General features: G+C 36.1%; 1 protein-coding gene across 1 annotated transcript in view; it reads right to left on the bottom strand.

Annotated features, from left to right (window-relative positions):
- Positions 1–744: 744 nt before the first annotated feature.
- tlcd2 (TLC domain containing 2) overlaps positions 745–23,905 on the bottom strand; it is a 31,376-nt gene continuing 8,215 nt past the window's right edge. The window contains exon 4 of the mRNA XM_052107096.1: positions 745–3,737. Coding sequence (XP_051963056.1) covers positions 3,348–3,737 — 390 coding nt within the window. The 3' untranslated portion in view covers positions 745–3,347. The remainder of the gene's footprint in view (positions 3,738–23,905) is intronic.

Below are 23,905 nucleotides of genomic sequence, written 5' to 3'. Positions count from 1 at the left end.
ACAACAGTGGCATTCTATAAACAAACTGGCATTTAAAGGGTTAAAATCATGAAAATTAATGAATATTTGGTAGTTATGATCAGGAGTGATGTTGGTTAAAAAATGTTTAAGATAATAAGATAATGCTTATTCAAAACAGCCACGGATGGTCCATTTCTTATTAATTTAATAATATTTGGTATTTCAGAACATCTCAGGTATTTTATAATCAAATTAATCTCCACTGTGATTGGACAAGTCAACATGAGCCCACTTTGAATATTTTTCATAAAAAATCTATTTCCACCACTTAAGAAAAACTATGTATTTTATATGGACTTTTAGCCCTTTCATCAGGGTTTTTATTTTTATTTATTTTTTACCTCAAATATGATCTTTTCACTTATTGGACAGTAATTAAAAAACCTTTGATTTAATCACCTTGAACAAAACAGAAAATTATTATTTGTCTAAAATGAAATGTGATAATTTCAACGATTCTCATTAGCTACACAAATTTGCAACATTTAGCATTTTTTTAAACAGATCAAATCAAACTTTAGACATTGCACGCAATGATCTCATGGATCAGGAATATTTTGCAGTGCATTGTGACAAACAGGTGTTAAGGAAAGTACTGTGGGTGTATTTGTTATTAAGTGTTTTGGGAGAAAATCAAATGTGCCTTTTCCCCATGGGGCATTTTGAATGGTGTATTAGTAGTATCCAAATATTTCTCAACTTAACAAAAGGGAAACCTCAAAAAACTTTTAATAACTTGTTTTATTTTACATTTAATAATACAAAGATCATATACAAATTGTTTTAATATTAATGACAAAATATGAATTTGTTCAAACAAAAAATTAAACATTTTAAGCTATATACATTTTATTATTGAATGAAACCTGACTCGTATATTAGGCAAACTGGGACTGTGGTTTGGGTATGGATATACATTTTTTTTCCAACTGGGATTTTTTATTAATTCAGTACAATTGGCAATGTTTAAATCTAATAACCTATGGCTTTGGAAAACTGACACGGCAAGACCATGCTCATAAATCTGATCCACAATATAAAAGTAGCAACCATTCACCAAACACATCACAGAATTGCACTCTCAAATAAAGAACCACATTGCTGTAATTATATGTTTTTTAAAGTCAAAAAGTCACATTCTCTCAAATCACTAACAGTTACACATTTTCCTATTTAAATACATACAATACCAGTCATCTCATTAAAGGAGCACAAACACAATTCCTAGTCTCTGAAGCTGCCGACAGCTTAAATAAAAACTTACAAGTAAATTGCAATTTCAACTAAAACCTTTCATTGAGCACTAAATGTTTTATATACTTGCAGTCAAGTTCCTGTAAAGGTTTCATTTATTCAAACATAAACATTAGCTGCTCTTTACTTCCTTGATTGTTTATAACTCCTTCAATCAGTAATAAAAAAAACAGGGATGATTATTGTAAATTACATCTGAATGAAACATCATTACGAATAAACTTTGGTTCAACGAGAACAATAGTTTTGTGGCACTTGTTGGTGATGCTACATGTGGTTACATTGTGTCATCTTTCCCACCGCAAAGACAGGCCACACTTGCCCAGTCAGACTTCCTTCTACAATCTCAGTGGCACTGGTTGTATAAAATAAGGCTAAACAAAGTTCCCACATGTATAAATGCCTTCACTAGTAAGTCTGACCTGTTTCCAAGTCATAAACTTGGCTGTTTTCCATGTCATAAACTTGGCTGTTTTCCATGTTCTCCTCTAACGTAATCAAAACCCTCTTTAGTACAAGACAGTGTTTCACCATTTCGCATTGTTTTTAAAAGGGATTTGTTTTGCAAGAAACAGTCAACCACAAACCATTAATGACATTAAGTAAAAATAAATTACAAATATACAAAATACAACAAAAAGAAATAACAAAGCTTTATCAAAACAATGTTCAGCACATTTTAAACAATATAGATGCTGCTGCTTTAGCTGTTGCCTCTCTATACACTAAATATTAGCAAACACTAGCATGAGGTCACCGTTGTGTGTGAATGTAGTGCCACCTACGGCATGATTTCTGCAATGACAGTCTGAGGCTGTCAGATTTCAGATGCTTCATGTCATTTCCAAAAGAATGAGCAGGAGTGTTTTTAATTCTGATGACTGTGTTGATGGCTCCAGCAGCAGGTCCTCATTCAGGTCCTCCTTTTAAAAAAATAGTACATCAACCGTGTACAAGTGATATTTTTCCACAAGATGGAATACAGTACTGAATGCTGGGCACTTCATATTAGTGATCACACAATTGAACTGCATTATTTCATTGTCAGTACAGAAACATTGAAAATAAAAACCAGCTCTGAGACATTCTAGCAAATTCAATATCAGCATACTACAGAAATACTTTGATGCTAACCGCTACAAGCTCTTGAGGTAGCAGGTATAGGCGTAATGAGGCCGGACAACACATTTTAGCTTAATGCTAGTTTTAATAAATAAACCAACTTTTAAAGTCTTTGCAAGACGGATAAAAACTGTCATATATATATATATATTTAATTATTTTTATAATATCATGCTAGCAGTTCCTATTTAAGTTGAATCTTTGTTAATTATTAGTAGATCAGTTGAATGCGGTAGATTAGCATTAGCATATGATATGAACAGATCCAGTTCCTTTAGGATAGTTCACCCAAAACTGAATATCTGTCATCATTTACATTCATACAACATTACATGTTGTTCCAAACCAGTATGACTTTATTTCTTATGTGAAACACACACAAAAAGATGATGCTAAGCTGAATGTTGCCCCAGTCACCATTCACTGCTATCTTTTTTCAATACAATGAAAGTGAATTGTGGCTAAGGCTAACATTCTGCCTAACATCACTTTTTATGTTACATTGAAGATGAAGGAAAGTCATACAGGTGTGAGGGTGACTAAATTATGACAGACTTCTATTTTATGTGAACTATCCATTTAATAATGAGAGTCATCCACTCAAATCCACAAGAGTCATTGTGTAAATCATGCAGGAGTATTTATGAGTGAAGTTTCATGTGTAAATATATGTTTTCTGTTTTTAGACATCTGTAAACCTGTGACAACTGCCACCAAAATAATGCCTTTGCACAGCTTGAGGTCTACATGAGTGATTTAGCTCATAATAACAGAGTTTGATCAAGACATCAAACCGGTCTACTAGAAATAAAGTCAATAAAAGGTTGTTTTTCTAACCACAGAAACTGTTTGAAACTTGTACCATGAGCATCAGATGCTGGCAATTAAAAGTCAAGGAATAGTGGAGGAGAGAGTGGATTTGGTTCGAGCTGGAGTACGAGTCGTCTGACCTATTCCTGGATCTCCTTCTCCTTCTTGACCTCCTTCTCACGGCTGGACTTCATGAAGTCACTTCTCATAAGGCGGTAAAAAAGCACAATGTTCATGGCAGTCATGATGGCCAGACCTACGCTGCCCATGGTGTAGCTGAACAGGGGGATGTGTTCACGGTTGAGCACCAGCCAGCGGGTCATCCAAGCCAAAGTGTTGATGCGGAACACCACGTAGGTGCCCAGGTTTATCATGCTGTTGACACGGTAGAATGTATTTTTGGCCAGGTTGGCCATACGCAACACTTGTCTCAGGTGCAGAAAGATGGAATTGATCTCCACCAGCAGTGCCACCACTGCAAAGCCCACATACCGACAGCTCAGCACAGAGATCCCAAAACAGGTGATCACCTGCAAAGAGAGGGGATTGACATGTTTGATTACACTTTTAAAATACAAACCTTAATGGAATGGTTCACCCAAAATAAAAATTCTAGGATAATTTACTCACTTTCTATAACTTTCTTCCATGGAACAAAAAAAAAAAAAGATATTTATAGCAGAATGTTAAAGCTGCTCTTTTCCAAACAATGAAAGTGTATAGTAACCACAGTTTTCAAGCTAAATTTTCCATGACTAACGATTACATTTTTTTAAATCTGTTCTCGCACAAACTATCATATGGCTTTAGATTTTAAATTTGAAATACTTTTATGATTCCCTTTTGGAAATTGACTGCCCCTTGGTCCTTATTTTGCTAAAATTGTCTTTAGGTGTTTCATGGAAAAAAGAAACACGGGTTAGATGGGTTTGGAACACAAAAGGAGATGTTAGGCAGACTGTTAGCCTCGGTCACTATTGACTTTCAATGTATGGAAATATTTACGCATTTCAATTTCATAACAAAATTCCATCCAATTGAATTGTGTCATAAATGTATCTAAAATGAATAAACTTTAAATATTTTTTTTTTTTGTTAAAGATTACTCAACTGAATTTGATAGAATTTTGTTATTAAATTTAAATGCTTAAATCCTAAAACTATTTTTTTTTGAGTGTATGTGAGGTGAAAAGAAATAAGTGAATGCTTCTTCTGTTACATCTAATGACACCAGGTGATGCCTGAAGACAAGAACACTGTTGATCTATCATAAACCTGGCATGACAATAGCTACAGTGATCACCATGAGTGACTAGAGTTTACACAAATTATAGTAATGGATTTGGTCAATATTAATATTAATACTTACAGACTTGAAATACTGCATCCCATTTCAAATTCACATCTGAGGCACTTATATAAGTTTTTTTTTGTTGTTAGTTTCAGATGAAAGATCAAAAGGAAGACTTTCATGATCTTCCACTAGATGGCAGTCTGTGTGTCTATCATTGCAAAACACAAATTATCTAAAGTATTTGGCATCAGACAGCTCCCATTCAAAGTTATAAATGCAGAAGTACACTGTAAAAATGGTCAAACCCACTTTCAGCTAAAAAAAAAAAATGAAAAAAAGAAAGTGGTGCCAGTGTTTAAACCTGCAGTAAAAAGTTAATTGCACCTTTTCAAACCACTTGATGAAGAAAATAGAGTTGGAATCCAAGAAAACTCCTAAAATCGAGTAGAAATGAGAGAAATAATTGTGACACATTTTCACAATTGTGACACATTTGTGGAAACATTTTCTACAGTGCAACTCAGGACACTTTTTTAAAATATGCTGTTTCTATATCTACCATTATCCATTAAATTTAAACTAAAGAAACGGTTTAAAAATCAGCATGGAATTGCATAGTTTTAATGGATAAATATATAAAAAGTAGTATACAGTATTATCTAAACTATGATATATTTAACTATGACAGTTTTTATTCTGATGTTCTATAAACTTTCAACATTTATGAAACGTGTACATTGACAAAACCGCTATTGTAATTGTCAAGTGTGAAGAGTCTTACATAGAGGACAAAGGTGCAGTATTTGACGTCATGTACAGTTACTGTGTTCATAACAATGTCCCATTTCCTTTCCCTGTGATATAACTGCTTTTGTAAGAGGGCATAAATTCATTGGTTGCCCATCTTGCTTAGATGAGTCTGTAATGCAGCCCTTTCCACAATGACACGTGACACACAACTGGTCCTTGTGGTCAGTAATGTTATTCACATTACAACTATGCCTCTGGTTACCATTACAGCACAGGCTGGGCTATTCCCTTGACACATTACTCTCCCAAAAGCCGGCCTGCAATTTATCAAGTCCAACATACCTCTCTTTATGGAAATAGTGCATATTAATGCTTGAGGACTGCTCCTTTCACAAAGTTCTCAAAATAAATAAATAAAAATAAATAGAGAAATAATAAACTGCCAACCATGTTTGCATCAATGTGGACTGTAAAAAAGTTTGCTTTACAGTGGCTAACAAAAGAGGCGACAGTTAAGGCGGGCGTACACGGTGAGATTTTTGGAGAGAGATCACGTGGAAATCGTTGGAGCTAGTGTGGTTGCAGCTTGCATCGTGTGAGAGGAATTACGAGCGGAGCCGAGCAGCCAACGAGCAGCTCACTACCTCCTTGTCGGCTTAAAATCGTGAGGTGTGCGCAGTTGAAGGTGACGATTTTCCGATCTACCCGAAGTTGACCAATCAGGAGAAGGTGTTACAACTCACACAATTAATAAAAACGGATTGTTCATGAAGCTTTTACACATTTGGAGAAAATGGTCATGTTAAAACTGTGTTTTCCCATATTATTCACAACCACATCCCTGTTTCACAGATTCTAAAGAAATCCCATGCTGTTCTCTGCTCTTCAAACAAATCATTTGCCATACGGGTTTGCGCTAGAAAACATTATCACTCTGATGGACAAAGTTTTCACATTTCCGTCATGGTCTATTTTTATTCGTCATACTTGCTTCCGTTCTAGGGCTACATTTATGGGGATATAGCATTATAGTTATAATTGCATATGCACACAATAGTGGATATGTGATCCACACGCATGTCTGGTGAAACAAAGGACTTCTAGGTTGAAAGTTTTAACTGTCAATCAACCGCTGAGCTAAAACAAGATTTTTTTTTTACTTTGCTGTGTGTGGCTTTAAAGCGTATTTACGTGTACAAGACCTCATCGATCTTCTTCAGCATGTCTGCTATCAACATGCAAGCAGTGACACAGATGAGAAGGACTAAAGCCGAATAGTTCAGGTAGCCTACTCCACTAAAACAAACTCAGAATTCTGCACTAATCATGTTTGCGCTTAAATTAAGTCCAAGTATAACCAACAGAAACGGTGCGCAAATTTTCCGCACTTTCTTTTTAATCTTGTACATTTTGAATCTGTCAAATTTTGGAAAGCATTTGTAATAATTATCAATATTTATTATTATATATTTTTAAAATCTGCAGATGAGTTTTCAGCTAATGCAGCCCCTGGCCATCAGTCTCATTTTATTTTCTGTAAAGTGCAAGCTACAAGGAAATAAAACATTATCCTCATCTGGCTTTATGTCTTATAATGATAAATAGCACGGGAAGTCATACGATTTCTCCAGGTCGTGAAGTCGTATATGATTACACCTGTACGATTATCAGATAAACTGACTTGTAATGTGTGCAGGGGCTCACGACCTCCCGAGCAGTGGTGGCTGATTTTGCTACTGAAGAAATTATTTACTTCAGTACAAGTAGAAGTACTTAGAAATATTATGACTCAAGTAAGAGTAAATAAGTAGTTTGCTGAAAAACTACAAGTAATTACTTTACAAGTTACTTTATGAAAATGTTATTATATATGGTATATACGCTTCCATTTGTAGAAGACATTTGTGTTCTTGAAAGAAACTTCCTTTCACCAAGGATGCATTAAATTGATCAACAATTCTGCTGAAATCATTAATAGCCAATATTATTAGTTTGAAATAAATGTTTTAAGTGGTATTTAATCAATTGTTTCTTTACTCATGATGGCAAACATATATTGTGTCACCTATTCCTTACAAAAGCATTCTAAAGTGCTAAATGTATTATTAGAACAATTGGAAATGTAAATCACAATTCAGGTATTGAGTTCTTACACTTGCAAGTCAAATTTTGGTTTTAAAAATAAGCAAAAATAAATATTTCTCCTGAAATTCAATTTTCTCCTAAAGTCTATAGTTTTAGAGAGATAATGACTATTCCATGCATTACTGTTTTGAAAAAAAATAAAAAAATAATCTCTAACCTGGATAGAGAGGGAGGTGGACGGCCAGATGCAAAACAAAAAGACAAGTAAATCACAGTCTCTAGTTTGAGTAACAGGCTCCTCACAGGTCCTAAACTAGCAGCTTCTTAATGACAAAGACCAGCATTGCTGCAAGAGGATTCTTGGACTAACAGAACATTTAAAGAATACAATATTTATTTAAATAGAAACAGCCAGACGTAAAATTCTAAATGTCTCTAAACTACATAATGTGCATTGTGACTGAAACACTTTCCTATTTCAGGTTTATTCTCATTCACATATGTCCAAGTATTCTGGCTATTAAGGTTAACATACTGTACAAATCTAATATAATGCAATATTATAGAGGAAATTTATACTCTATGATATTGCAGAAATTATCCTGATATGGAATGAGATTATTAAACAAACTGTTATCAACTCTTACATGCCAACTGGATAAAAAAAGGCAAAAATAAAAAATGTTGTGAGAGATTTGATTGATTTAAATACTAAAAGTGGTTCAGTATATGTATTATTGTATTACAGTTGTAATAATAAAGTCTTAATTAACATTATGGTTATTTAACATATTTTATATTTTCATATAATATAACAATATTTCATATTTTCACATATGGCATTGTATCTTTAATCTAAGTTAAACAAGGTATCCCCACATTTATGTCAAACTACATTGTGTTAATGTTTGACACTGTCAAAACATTGCCTACCTTAAAACAAAGTGAAGTTTGATCAGCTAGAGAAGAGATGACACTGGCAGCAGTTTATGCAAGCTGCTGTGCTCATGATGCTGTGCCCTGCGGGCTTCCATAGTGCTGCGGACAGCACGTTTTAGTTTATAAACAGATTTACTTTCAGAAATGTTATGTATTTTTTTGTACTTTGTAATTGTGATGAAAAATAATTGTAGCGAAGCGGAATATTTCATTTTTAATCAACCCAAGTAAAAGTACTATTATTTATTTATATTTGGAAAATGTACTCAAGTACTGTACTGAGAGTAGTTGTAATTAGTTACTTTCCACCTCTGCTCCCGAGAGTATGAACTCGCACTGAGTATGCCCGGCTTTAGCTCTCAAACCACAGGTTGCAGTAAACAAGGATGATTGAAAAACAATTGTAACTTTAAGCAATCAAATGTGCAAAAAGGTGTATGACTTGGTTCAGTGGAACTGCTAGCTATATGATTTCTACTGTAAAAACAACTAATCTAATCTAACTAATCTTCTCTGATTGCAGTGAAAAGACAGTTTGAGTGCTTAACATAAAAACAGGTGATTATTAAATAGTGTCTGACTGGAAGGGTGTTGACCTTTGGTTGACACTTTGTCTTTCCCTTTCCCAGGTCAGCAAGGATCCTTACACAATCCTTGAGCTGGATAAAGCTCTGAGCATCACAATCAACCTGTTATCTTCATGAGACTCTATCTCTGCTTGAAGTCTTCTAAACATAACAAGCAGATTAGTTCAACATATTAGAGTAATAAAAGCTTAAATGGATCACTTTATATATAAACATATTTGAATGGCAACGGTCATAAAGGGCTAAAACATTCTATAACGTCCTCCGGAACATGCAGCAATCATTAACAGAAAAAGAGCAAAGTCTTCATGTGATGTATAGTGGCCCCCAAAAGTATTTTGGACACTTAAGTCTTGAAACTTTTTTGTTGATTCAAATCAAATATTGTTCTTCTATTTAGTTTTTTAATTTTTTTAAGTAGAATTATGCATAAGAAGTTGATATAGTAATAACATTACATTAGTGCTCCCTTCTTGTCATGAAAAAAGTCCTGTGGTTCAACTAGTGAAAAGGGAGAGACAGAGAGAGAGAGAGAGAGAGAGAGAGAGAGAGAGAGAGAGAGAGAAGAGAAAGAGTTAGCCTCTAGGTCTATGTGTTTGGTTTCATGAACCTCTCCCTGTGGGGTCAATTATCACAGCAAAGGTCGCTATTTTCTTCACTGTATAATATAAAAAACACAGGAGACATACAAATGGCAATTGCCATTTGAGATTAAAAGGCTCCTGCAGGGGAATTCAGTGAGGGGGTTGGCAGTAGAGGCGTTGAAAACCAGTTAACCTGGTTACAGGTGAAACCTATTTAAAAAGCTTTTGCCAGCAGGTCCATTCGAGCAGCTTGTGATGAATGCTACAGCTCAGTGAGAAATAAAGCAGAGATGCCAATGGCTTCAGGGCCACATGAGGGGATGAAAGAAGGGTTGACAGGTGGACTAACAGTGTGGACACATGCTCTCTTAGTGCACACACACACACACACACACACACACACACACACACACACCTGGAAGCAGTACAGGAATAATTCATGCAAAAATTCATGAATCATGCAAATTCTGTCATCATTTACTCACCCTAAATGTCATTCCAAATAGTTATTTATTCATTTTTTCAATGTTAAACAAAAGAAATTTTGAAGAAACTTTATGTAGCTCTTTTCCATACAATGACTGTTAATAGTGACCATGTTTGTCAAGCTTCATAAAAGGACAAAAACACCATAAAAGCGGTCCATTTGACTTTTGCACTCAATTGAAGTCATACACTAGCTTTGTGTGAAGTATCTGAAATTTAAGTCACTGATAATCTTACCCCTCAAATAGGGATGGGAATTGAAAGGAATTTAATGACGGTTCTGTTTCCTCTTAAAGACTGCGGTTCCTTAATGGTTCCATTGATCATTCTTTTATCTCTCGAGTAAGAAATATGTGGAAATGAGAAATGCAATTCTTATCGGATGTACTTTAACAGAACACATTCTTGCAAATGTTGTGTATACACAGGCATTTAATAAACTCATTTTATTCATTCACAAAGTCCACTACAACAAAACTCACGTGTATCTTTAAGTGTACATTATCATATCGACAACTATTCAGTTAATTACTCTGATTTAAGCCTAACAAGCCTTATGTACACATACCACAGTAATCATTTTTGTCAGACATCATATTACAAAATCCTACATCATCTGATGAAATGAATGACTTGCAGTTCAATAAGATTTTGATTCACTAAAAAAAAAAAAAGCAGGGTGTTATCTATTGTGTTGAAGAATGCACGTTTTAGAAATGTTAACTTAGAATGAAATAGTAAAGAAATGGTTCTGGTCATTTGGAAGAAGTGGAACTGGTTCTGAAAATGACCAGTTTTCAGTTCCTAACCCTACCCTTCAACGAAGCTTTAAAATCTTATTTGCAATCGTGCTAAGATTCAAAAATGGTATCTTGACATGTAACATCAGGTTTGATTCATTCATTCTCAATAGTGTCGTAACTGAATGAGACATGGCAGTTCAAAAATGTGCAGCGATTTGCAGGCTGCAGTAGATAACATGGAAGAATTTCCCTCTGTTACTCCCCCAAAAGCTATCTTTTGGCTTCAGAAGTCTAAGATTATGGTGTTTTTTGGTCCTTTTTGGAGATTGATATCCCTGGTCACTGTGAAGTTGAATATGAAAATGAACTGCATAAAGCTTAGGGATGTGCACGAGTAATTGACTAATCGAGTGCATATTCTGCACCAGCTAATTGATTTGTGTATGCGTGTTTGCCTGCTGTGAGCAGAGCTTAATACTGTACTTTTCCTCTGAATCTCTCACCAAATCTCACAGTTACAATTGAGTCCACTGAGTGGGTGGGGTGTCAGGGTGTTGGATGGGAGATGATATGATGGCATCTGTGCTTTTGAAAGCTATACTTGTAATATTTAGATTCTTATTGAAATCTATTCCACTGATAATTTGTTCTTGTTGTCATGCAAACCAACGGATGAGATTCTGCAATTATGGTTGAAACTGCGCGTACAAGAAACTTGGAAGATTGTCAGATCAGTATTTGTGTATGTACGCTAAATCTCTTAACAAGGGCAGAGTGCGTTTTATAACTTTCACCACTTGTTTTTCTGAATAATAACATGTGTAATTATAAACATGTGATGGCCTTAATGTAGAGTTTATATTTATATAAACTCTACATTAAGGCCATCACATTTTTATAATTACACATGTTATATTATATATATATGTGTGTGTGTGTGTGTGTGTGTGTGTGTGTGTGTGTGTGTGTGTGTGTGTGTGTGTGTGTGACCCTAATGCCATCAGCATTGCTTTCTATGTTTCAACGCTCTGGGTGAGTGCAAATGTTTTTTCTTCTTTTATTTATGCATATTGTTCATTTCAGCATTGTTAAAGTTAACTTGTTTTAAAACCATTCTTGGTAATGTTTGTGAATAAAACAAAACAAAAAGAGTACTCCACTACAAACTTTTTTGAAAATGCTCATCCATAATAAAGATCATTTTGACTTCCATGGAAGAAAATGGCAGCATAAAAATACGTTCGGAAAAACATGAGGGTGAGTGTATAATGACAAAATATTTGTAGTTTTTGGGCGAACTATCCCTTTAAGTATGTTGTATATAAACAAATACAGTGCTGCGGGCCTCGCATGCTGCATCCTCCAGATTCCAATCACAGTAAAAGAGCAGACAGATAAACGAAGTAGATCCTCCCAGTCCAAGCTATACTGTTTAAGACAGAGTAGGTGTCAGATGGTGTGTTGGAGAGAGAGTGAAACTGGGCTGTGAGATGGTGGTGGAGGTTGTGTATGTACACTATGTAGAGATGTATCCAAGTAAAAAGAGTGTGTTGAGAGAGCTGAACTCTAGAAGTGTGGTAAGGTGCGACTGTGTCATGGAACAAAAGGATATAAGGCGAGTGAATGTGTGTGTGAGAGAGAGATTGTTTTTAAGAGGACAGCACCCCAGAGATCACTGATGATTTCTAAGTGAAGGGGTTTCAGAGGGGGAGGAGTCAATAAGGGTTTCTGAACCATCAAAGCCATGAATAGTGTTGAGTGACGGAGACACATGAAATCTCTATGACCACAAATGGCCATACCACAACAACTTCCTTGTAATTCAAAACATCATGTGTGCATCATGAGTGCTCTGTCACAACCAGTTTTGAAAGCAAACAAGTGGACAACATTCCAGCTAAATATAAATAACAAACCTAATCCACCTACTGAGAAAAAATGTATGATATCCATTAATCTCTGCGATCTAGATAGCCGCCGGTGGCCTGATAAAAATGTGTTAAATTGCTTTAATGAGAAGTTCTAAAATTAATTAATCTAAAATATAAATAGGTATATGCACTGAAAATGAGTGAAGAAGACCCAAATTCTGTTTGCACCCTCTCTCTTCTTGTAAATGATAATGAGAAGCGAGGTGGAGATGTTTACCCAACCGTGGTCAGGACAAAGTCCACACACACCCTGCCCAGATAGACCTTGATGGTGAGTTCACGTATCAATACAATAACATTAGAAAAATCATGATATATCAGTATATGATTGTATCGGCACATGCTGTTTTTCTTACACCATCATTTGTCAATTTCCAAAGTATGCGGGAATGGAGTGCATTTTCAAAACATTTAGTTTTCAGTGGAGGGAAACACTTTAGTGTAACCAAGACAGAAGAAAGACAGCATCATCTTCACTAGTTATATATATATATACAGTATATATATATAAAAATTCTTGTAAAAGTGTGGTTCATTAAAAAATAGAAACCGTAGGCAAATATGTTTTTTGCTGGTTTATTTGAAAAGATTCACCACTCTAAAAAATGACAATGTACACTTAAAAAGTTGAGAAATGTCAAAATGTTTTGCCATATTTAGAAAGATGATGATCTGTTCTGTTGGCACTGTCAAAGTTTGTAATGACATACTCTGACCCCGCACTTATGTTGTATAAAGTAGCTTATAAATAGATTTATATTCGCAGATTTGTAAATTTATTTTTAAATAATTTTATCATTATTTCCCTCAATAATGTTTCAGCAGTTTATCAGTACAGAATTACCGTAGATACTCTTTGACAATTGACACCAAAAAATGTATACACATTCACTGATTTTATGTGATGACATCACGTGGGCCACAAAAAGTGTAACATGGATGTAGCCTATAGGTAAGTGCTGCGTTCACAACCGTCACCTCCGTTTATGGTGTTTTCTACATTATCATGAGGACGAGAAAGTATAAAAATTAAATATGACATGTTCTTAGGAGTGCAAACCCTTCTAGATATTGTGGCTATTATAATTTCTGGATGGTACATATGAATTCAGAGAGTTGTTACAAAGTGTGTTACTAAATAATTACAAATAAACCATTGGCTTTTCATATCAGCATTTTCATGCTTACTTGCGATATTCTGATGTTTTTTAATTTTGACAAAAATTGGCCGATAAATATCTGCAGTTGATACATCGGTGCATCCCTACTAAAGATAAACCATACCCCTCAGTACTGAATGATAAATCTGATCAAATGTGCTGTGGATGAAAGGACCACACAATAGTCCAAGCTAAATGTAAGTACAATGGGGTTTACCCCCTTGGTCACCGACGATGAATGAAGAATGGAATCAGCAGTCATCAACTGAGAATCATGCATAGCATCATGCATATGCACATGCACAACACAGTTGCCGTAGCAACCAGATTCGTAGGGCCACTTGAGTCTGTTAGTCGAGCTCCAAATATACTTTTAGTACTCAGACTCAAGGGTGGAGCATTGAAATGTGCCGAATTGAACAAGAATGGGTTTCCCTCAGTCCATAAACTCATTATGGTGTATAATGAACCCACTACTCCAAAAAATACAAAAGTGCTCCTTGGCCAGCAGCATTCCCACGTAAGCATTCATGACTCCTCTCACTGTCAGATTCACCTACATTTCTTGTCTGAAGTGAAGCTGTCATATTACAGAAGAATAAACTTATCGAGTGAAGCTACTTAATGCGTTAAAGTGATAGTTCAGTCCAAAATTTATATTATATCATTATTTGCTCACTCGGCTAACATTCTGCTTAATATCTCCTTTTGTGTACAATAGAGGGAAAAAAGTAATATGGGAATGGAACGACATGATGATAAGTAAATGACAACACAATTTAAATTTTTGGTTGAACTAACCCTTTAAATGTTCAAGGAAGTTCAATTAAAGGAGCCAGAAAGAATATCACATCCATTTGTTGCTAGTAAGAGTGAGGTCTTATTTCTGAGTGGGTTGTTTTGGCCCAGACAGCACGTTGCTGTAGTGTGTGGGTGGTGATGGTGTGAATACAAAAGGAATGGGAATACTAAATATATGGGAAGGGGTCTATAAGAGAGAGAGTGGGGGGAGAAGTCGAACTGAGAGCGTGCATTTTCAAAGTTTACCATTTTCAGAGGATATCTTGAGAAGGTTTATTCTATAAGCATGAACATATGTGGACCAGATGTCTCTGCTTCCGTCTGGAAAATGCTGAATGCATGCTGAAAATGGGGAAGGCCTCCAGCCACAAATACAACTCATTCCTGAGCCAAAAGTGGTTCCGTGGCTCACACACATTCTTCCCTCTCATTCCTCTTCTGCTACTCATGCTCCTTATTTCACAACAGAACTGGTTGTGACCTTTGACCTACTATCAGCAGTTACACTATCCTATACATAATCATTCCCTCATGAACTGATATATTTTGGAATATTTGCTGTTATTCATTTAACCAACACTATTCAAAGGAACGTACAAATGAGAAGAATACAAGCAATTAACCCAAGGGAGAACTCAATACAAGTGGCGCTCTACAATAATGTTCGGCAAAATTTTCATTTGTCCTCTGAAAAGAGGCATAGATTAAAAGATTGATCTTGGGATTTTAAGAACCCATATCAAATCATTCAAATGAAGGTTTTGATGCTTATACAGTATTTGTAACTACGCCTTGAATAGTATTTTAAGAACTAAATCAGAGGTTATTAATCAGGGATGCAAACTAATGAACAAGTCAAAGCATGTTTCTGTTGATATGTTTTTTGTATTTAAAGCTTTTTGTTATTTTTAAAGCTTGTTGTAAGTGTTTAAGCTTAAAGTAAAATTAGAACATTTTACCTGAACCATTCTGGCAAATTAGCTTCAGAAAAGGTGACTAGCTAAAATATAAAAACAGAAACTCATTACAGGGCCATTTTTGCCCCCATGTTTAGCATTAAAGGTGACTACCTAAAATATAAAAACAGAAACTCATTACAGGGCCATTTTTACCCCCATGTTTAGCATTAAAGGTGACTAGCTAAAATATAAAAACAGAAACTCATTACAGGGCCATTTTTACCCCCATGTTTAGCATTAAAGGTGACTAGCTAAAATATAAAAACAGAAACTCATTACAGGGCCATTTTTGCCCCCATATTTTGCATTTTTGGGTCATTTTTGCTCCAAGCCCCCATTCATTTCGGAACCTAGTCACCCTTCACCTTCATTGTAATTCTGTATTGCATCTTCATTGAATAAGATTCTGCAATCTCCGTTTTGTCTGCAAGCCATCTCTATGGAAACATCTCTGTTTGTCTTCCATGGAAGGAAGAAAGTCATAGGGGTTTGAAACAAATCATAAGGGATTAGGGCACGTAAATGCACATACACGTGCAAAGACAAAGACAAAATGCAAATTTGCTTTAGAACTTTATATGGTCTCATCTTCACTTCTCCATTTTTGTATTGCTTTCTTTCAGGGTTCCCACCCTTTTGACTAAATAAATTCCATGACCTTTCCAGCTTTCCAGTCATTTTGGATTGCTGGGTGTGGATTTTTAAAAATCATTTTGATTTAGACAAATTAATGAATTCATAATTCATACCATTTTGTGTACCATTTTGATCCATTCATTGACACAAAAGAATGATTCTCCCACAAATAAAAAATCACTACGGCTTGCAAACAAGTTTTATTCTGCACGATAGCAAATTTGACCTGATGAGATAATTATACTGTACTGTAATTATACCAATCAATCCAAAAAAAACATTTCCATTTTTAAGTCGCCTACTGATATCATCAAAAACAATTCTTATACTAATCCTTCTTTTCCAAGAAACTTCCGTTTGAGAATTTCAAGCATGTGATGGGCGGATTTTTCACTACACTTGACTTGTTTATTAACACACATGCCGTTGACACTTTTATTCAGCATTCATCCAACTTTAACGAGTCAAAGAAAGACACTGTAGAGCTGGATTATCAAGTTATGCATAAATGCCTGTAACTGAGTTTACTGGAACGGCACTGCTTTAAAGGCATCACTTCAGACAGAAAAATATCTTATTGAGTAAATACAGTCACCACAGGCTTCTTACACTACAGGTGAACTACAAATCACCCTTGACACTTGCCAAACCAGCAGGCTCAGAGAGCACCACCTGTTTATATATTTTGTCACTGATGACTGCATCACACATACCACCTTAGTGAGTTTAACGCACTTACAGGGTGTGTCTTGAGAATAAATTAGCGCTAATACTAATCTCAAAGATCATGTCTCTACTGAGATCAGCAGGCTTTAATTAGCAAACTCAATTCTACTAAATAAATGGGGGATGAGAGACATTTGCTCTCAGAAGAACAATTTGTAAGAAACCATTTTAAATAAGGAGGGTTGTGGTAGTCCAAATGCCAAAAATGTTATTGGGTTAGTGTGTTCCTTTTCACAGAACCACCTCTGGAAACTTACATTCCTAAAAGTGATTGTCAAGCAGTAATACCCACAAACCAAGCAAACCATTTTTACAAGTCCACTATTCTCTCTTACCATTTACTTTGTTAGTATTTAATAATGACACAACTGGGTTGATAGTGGGGCGCTCACCATTCCTCTTCTATTAAGAGCTGGAACATGCATGTTTTTCAACAGCAAATGGCTGACTCCAAGAGGTATGACTGTTTCTATATGTGGACTTCACCCCAAATCAGGTTAATTTGTATGTATAGATGGTCTACTCTATAGCGGTACATCAACCTGCTATTTCAGGCCCAACAAGACTTCTTTTTTCCATAGAGGAAGGGAAATGCTACAAGCTGTCATGAACACACACCCCTACTGTGGGTCACTGATCCTGTTGAGCTCCTTGATCTTGAGCTACAAATAAGAATTCCATTAAATCAGACTTTCCATACACTCTTGAAGAGTGACAAACAAGAGCTGTTAAGTTTGTAGTCCAAAAATCCAGAAGTTAAAATTTTCGAGCTTGAGCTTCCCTCAGGAATTTCTAATGGGTTTTCAGAAAAGTGGTTTTCAACAGTTATCCGATTAATTACACAGTTGGTCAAGCACATAAGTTGATACGAATGTTGTGTAATTCATTGGACAAATTGCTGTAGTTCTCATGAAGCATACTTGCCAGCAACATACATTTTAAACAGTTTTCAAAATTCACGTTTGAAGTATGACTGCTTAATTTATGTTGTAAAACAAATTCGGAAATTTTCTACAAGTAATAATAAAGTTACACTACTGAGGATTTCTATATTCATTTTTCAATAGAAAATAGCAATACAGTATTCAAGCTAGTCTATAAATATCTGTGTCCTTGCTTTACCCTGAGTCACTAGGGTAAAGGCTAAAGTACACATCGGTAGTCCATGTTGCAGATCGCTCTGCGCACAGTATGAGTGATGCAAATATCAGCACAGTCTGCGTGGACTATTCTCGCACAGCCCAAATTTTATCTATTCGCGATTTTCTCATCTGTACACATGCGTCGAACGCATTCTTATAAGATTAAATGGTCCGCACTTATATAGCGCCTTTTTATCCTTAGAAATTACCAAAGCGCTTTACACTGTGTCCCAATCACACACACATTCACATTCACATTCACACTCAAACACCAAAGGCGGCAGAGCTGCCATGCAAGGCGCTAGCCTGCCACTGGGAGCAACTTGGCGTCCAGTGTCTTGCTCAAGGACACTTCAGCATGTGGAGTCGTGTGGGCCGGGAATCGAACCGCCAATCCTGCGATTGGCAGTCGACCCACTCTACCACCTGAGACACAGCCGCCCCTATTATAGATAGCCTGTGGTCAAAACAGTATACTTTGAAAGGAAAACTGTCAACTGGAAAAACTAAGAATACCAGGGCCTTAAGACTACAAAAATGATTTTACATTCAGAGCTGTCGGATTTGATTTTGTGGAAAACTTCATGCTTGGATCGTATGTCTTTGCACAGAAAAGGAGGAAGGTCCGGCTGCTATGTGCTTGCTCAGATGCCAAATAATTTTTTTTAAATAAATATGTTCCTCTGCAAGTAACTTGCAATTTTATGTTTCAACCATATATGTATCTAGAGAGCCCAAAATTCTGTAGTACCTGTAACCACACATTATTTTAGTCATTAAATGAAAACTGCTATTCTAAAAGACCAATTAGAAATTCCAGGGGAGCCAATGCCGAATTAGCCTTAAGAGTTGACCTACAAATTGATGTCATGACTGAACAGCTCTATTGCCTTCTCAAACAAGGCAATTGTCTGTAGATGTTTTGCTTAGTTTGAAAAGAAAACATTGTTATGTCATTTTTTTCATTTGACCTGACAAATGATCAGTCAAACCAAACCAATGACAATCGAAGGTTTTGTCTGTTGACAAACAGCATTCATTTAAAACTTTGGGTACAACCAAAACATTGTTACAGTTTTGTCCATGAGGTATACAGTGGGTAAGGTCTGACAGTTTCTCACACTGCTGTTAAGAATCTGACAACATGTTCCCTCCGGCCATTTCAGTGAATGAGATCCCAAGAAAAGAGGGAACAACACCAACAACAGAACCACAGAATGAAGCTGGCAACTTTCCCTTCTGCCAAGTGGTGGTGACGCCACAGAATCCCAAAAGAACCAAAGCGCTGTGGTGATCCGACATGGCATGACATCAAACCCACTGAACTCAACGTTCTTCCTCTATCCATTTTAACACATGGCAGTTTGTTTAGTGAGCAAATAAACTGATTTATTGAAAGGGGCTGAATTAATTTTACATCACTATGGATTGTGGCTGGGAGATATAGCTAAAAAAAACAACTATATTTTACAGCCTTTTTACAACAATCAAAATATATTGTCATATGTATAATATATTTTACCCCAGAGGAGCCACCATTTCGACAAAGCGCACACACACACACACACGCGTGCACGCACGCACGCCAAATGTTTGGAATAATGTACAGATTTAGCTGTTTAGGAAGGAAATTGATACTTTTATTCACCTATGTGGCATTCAACTGATCACTAAGTATAGTCAGGACATTGCGAAATAAATGATGAAATAAAACAACACCATCACTATTTGAAAAAGTAATTTTTTATGAAACATTATCCTTGAGTAATCATGCTAAATTGCTAATATGGTGCTAGAAAATCACTTGCCATTATATTAAACACAGTTGTATGTCTTAAGACTGGCATGTCTTCAGGTCAATATTAGGTAAAAAAAATTTGGAAAAAAGAAAATCATTGTTTGAGGAATAAAGTCTATACTATGCTTGAAATTGTCAAAAAACTGAAACCTTTTCAAACGAAGGCGTACACTACAATCCTCAAAGACAAAGGACAACAGGCTCTAACAAGGACAGAAAGAGATGTGGAAGGCCAGATGTACAACTAAACAAGAGAATAAGTACATCAGAGTCTCTAGTTTGAGAAATAGACGCCTCACATGTGCTCAGGTGACAACATTGAATTCTACTTGCTCAACCCCAGTTTCATGTACAACAGTAAAGAGAAGACTCAGGGGTGCAGGCCTTATGGGAAGAATTGCAAAGAAAAAGCCACTTTTGAAACAGAAAAACTAAAAGAAAAGGTTAGAGTGGGCAAAGAAACACAGACATTGGACAACAGGTAATTGGAAAAGAGTGTTATGGATATTTTATATTTATTTATACCGTTTTCTCCCCAATTTGGAATGCCCAATTGCCACTACGTACCACTTAATCACGACCATGAGGAGGTTACCCCATGTGACTCTACCCTCCCTAGCAACCAGGCCAATTTGGTTGATTAGGAAACCTGGCTGGATTCTCTCAGCACAATCTGGATCCAAACTCGCTACTCCAGGGTAGTAGTCAGCACAATACTCAGTGAACTACCCAGGACCCCCAAGTGTTATTGATCTTAATCCCATTGAGCTTTTGTGGGATCAGCTAGACCAGGATTGACTGACGAGTTTCTAGAAAAAGCAGTTTCTTTTTTTCACATTTTTTACCTAATATTGACCTTAAGACATGCCAGTCTTAAGACATACCAAATAGCTTTCAACTGCATTTAATATAATGGCATGTGAATTTCTAGCACCATATTAGCAATTTAGCATGATTACTCAAGGATAAAGTTTCATCAAAAATGACTTTTTTCAAATAGTGATGGTGCTGTGGCTTATGGCAGTGTTCCCCAACCACTGTGCCGCGGCACACTAGTGTTTGTCAGGTGTGCTGTATAAAATTATCAAATTCCACAAAATAAATAAATGCATGATAAAAAAAAATAATAATTTCAAGGATCCAAACTCCTCACCTTCTGAGAAATTCTGCATTTTGAAACCACAATCGGTCACTTTTGTGATTGTGAAGATCAATGATTAATGTGCAAAAGTGAGTGATATTTATACGCATTAAGGGTCTTTCACACGACACACATCAGTAATGCAGAATACATTGAAGTCTATAAAATGACGTCACTTTACACCAAAGTGCTTTTCACACACACGTTTCTGCCAATTCTACCAATAATGTCTTTGAGAGTACTAAGCAACAAGAAATATTTAAAAATGGTCCAAATTTGTAATCTGTCCAGTTAATTTTTTACGTTTTTTGTTCATATTTTAATCGTATGTGTTTTTTGTAATATTGCGTTGCTCATATGTCGTGTTTTAGTGGCCAAACATTCATCTGCTTTTAGTGGTGTCTCTGTTGTTCATCTGTTCTCTTCATAAAAAAATAAAGGCATATTTTGCTATAAGCAATTTTTGACCCTGTCCGTCAAAATTACATACGATGAAAGTCTAGCCAAGAACTGTATGTGATTTTTTATTTTTATTTTTTTGCATTAAATGATTAAAAGAGAAAACATAAACCTACATCGTGCGCAAAAACGGAGTCTATTAAATCTATAAATTAAACCTGGAAATAACGTTTTAGGATTTTGCAGGTGCGATTCACCGAAAAGGGCGAAAAAGTTGATCGGCTTGTGATGTGCGAATGGCTTGCACATGCTGCACGAATCTGTTGGGTATACTGCAGTCTTGTCACACATTAATAGTGTTTTAGTCTCCCATTCAGCTGACAAAAACACGCTGTGTGATCATGAGGAAGGATTACATCAAGATGTAGCTTGGAGTGCAGGTGAGAAAACTTCATATACATAAAATAACCTGCTCCTCTCTCACTGTTGCTTGCGTATTATGATTACCTCTCTGTGTAATTGTGAAAAATATACATTCATAATCTAATAAATATTTAAGATTCCACACAATTTCCTGATCAGTAATCAAATAAGAAAATGTGTGACATTTGCTGTGTTAACTAGTTTTGTACAAAAGGACAGGTTTTCTTTCATTAAAGAAATAACATAAAATGTTATTCATGAAAAGAAGAATAACAAGGATCTGCAAAGCTGTCATTGCTGCAAGTGGAGGATTTTTGATGAGAACACTGAGTCAAATGAGAACTCTTCATAGTTTAAGAAGTTTTGATTATTTTTTCAAATTGTAATAGAGATTTTTCATGTTATTTATGTCCTGACTATACATTGTGATCAGTTGAATGCCACTTTAGTGAATAAAAGTACAAATTTCTTTCCATAAGAGCAAAATCTGTATATTATTCCAAACTTTTGGCTGCCAGTGTATATTCTGATTCAATGATTAATTGCGTCATCACTAAAAATGCTTGCTGAATTCAGTTTATGATGTTTTCTTGATCTTTTAGTAACACAATATATATATATATATATATATATATATATATATATATATATATATATATATATATATATTTATATTGTATATTGTTATTTATACAACTGATGTTGATGTAAACATTAACTGAAGCTCCTGACCCATATTTGCACAATTTTATGCACTACGGTCACATGATTGGCTGATTAGATAATCACATGGATGTTTGTTGGTATCAGACGGGCTGGTGTGAGTATTTCTGTAACTGCTGATCTTCTGGGGTTTTCACACACAACAGTCTCTAGAATTTACTCTGAATGGTGCCAAAAACAAAAAACATCCAGTGAGCAGCAGTTCTGCAGATGGAAACATCTTGTTGATGAGAGAAGTCAACAGAGAATGGCCAGACTGGTTCGAACTGATGAAGTCTATGATAACTCAGATAACCGCTCTGTACAATTGTGGTGAGAACAATATAATCTCAGTTATTCTGAGATTGCGGGTTGGCACTGTTTTGGCGGCACAATATTGGGCTGGTGGTTTTAATGTTGTGGCTGATCGGTGTATGTATATATGTATATATATATATATATATATATATATATTTTTTTTTTATTATTATTGTAAGTAATGACGATTGAATCTGAACAGTTTTGAACTGTTTCATTAAAATGGACAGTTTAGAGCGATTAGTCTGACAGTGTGTTTTGGAAACTTAATGGCCAAATGAAAAGCACATTAAAATCATTGCAGTATTCAAAATGTTGCTAAATATTATATTGTCAGCAGAATCAGTGCCAATATATTATAAATATCTAATATAATCACCCAGCCCTACTGTGAATTTGTTTAAGAGTCTAGGATATTTCACAAGTTTAACTTCTCCCGCTATCTCTGCTGAACTTTTGTTATTGTGGCAGCGGGGGCGTGGTCAAGCGCCCGTCCGGGAGAGAAAAGCGGTAAGGGTGCTCACACCTGAGCTAAATTATGTCTAACACCTGTCTCTAATTGCAGTAGCTTGAGGGGAGCGGCATAAAAAGCAGCAGCAACAGAGCCCAGGGGAGAGCCTGACATGAAGGCCAAGAAGCTAGTGTGTTGTAGTAGGGTGTGAATTAGTGTGTGAATTAAAAACAACCTTACCTGAATCCTGTTGCTGTTTCCGTCCCTTCCTCAGTGGAAACTCGTTACACTGGTGCCGAAACCCGGGACTGGCAGGAACAGTGGTCCAAAGCTATGGAATAGAGTCGCCCCATAGAGTCCTCCCAGCTGGCGGAAGTCCTCCAGTCCCTCGCTACGCTCCATCAGGGCCACCAACAGTCTCTGCTTGAGCTCCGACAGGACCAGGATCGTCGGTTCTTTGAGATCATGCGGGCTCAAGCAGAGGACCGGCTTGCCATCCGGAGCCTCCTCAGCCAGGAGGCTGCTCCAGACGCAGCCGCGACCCCGGACACCCGCGCCACACTGCCCCCACCCGCGCTACAGAAGATGGGGCCGGCAGATGATCCAGAGGCGTTCCTAAACCTCTTTGAGCTCACGGCGGAAA

This window comes from Xyrauchen texanus, chromosome 36, assembly GCF_025860055.1.
Source record: "Xyrauchen texanus isolate HMW12.3.18 chromosome 36, RBS_HiC_50CHRs, whole genome shotgun sequence".
In the NCBI taxonomy this organism is placed as follows: domain Eukaryota; kingdom Metazoa; phylum Chordata; class Actinopteri; order Cypriniformes; family Catostomidae; genus Xyrauchen; species Xyrauchen texanus.
This window is presented reverse-complemented; position numbering and strand designations above follow the sequence as displayed.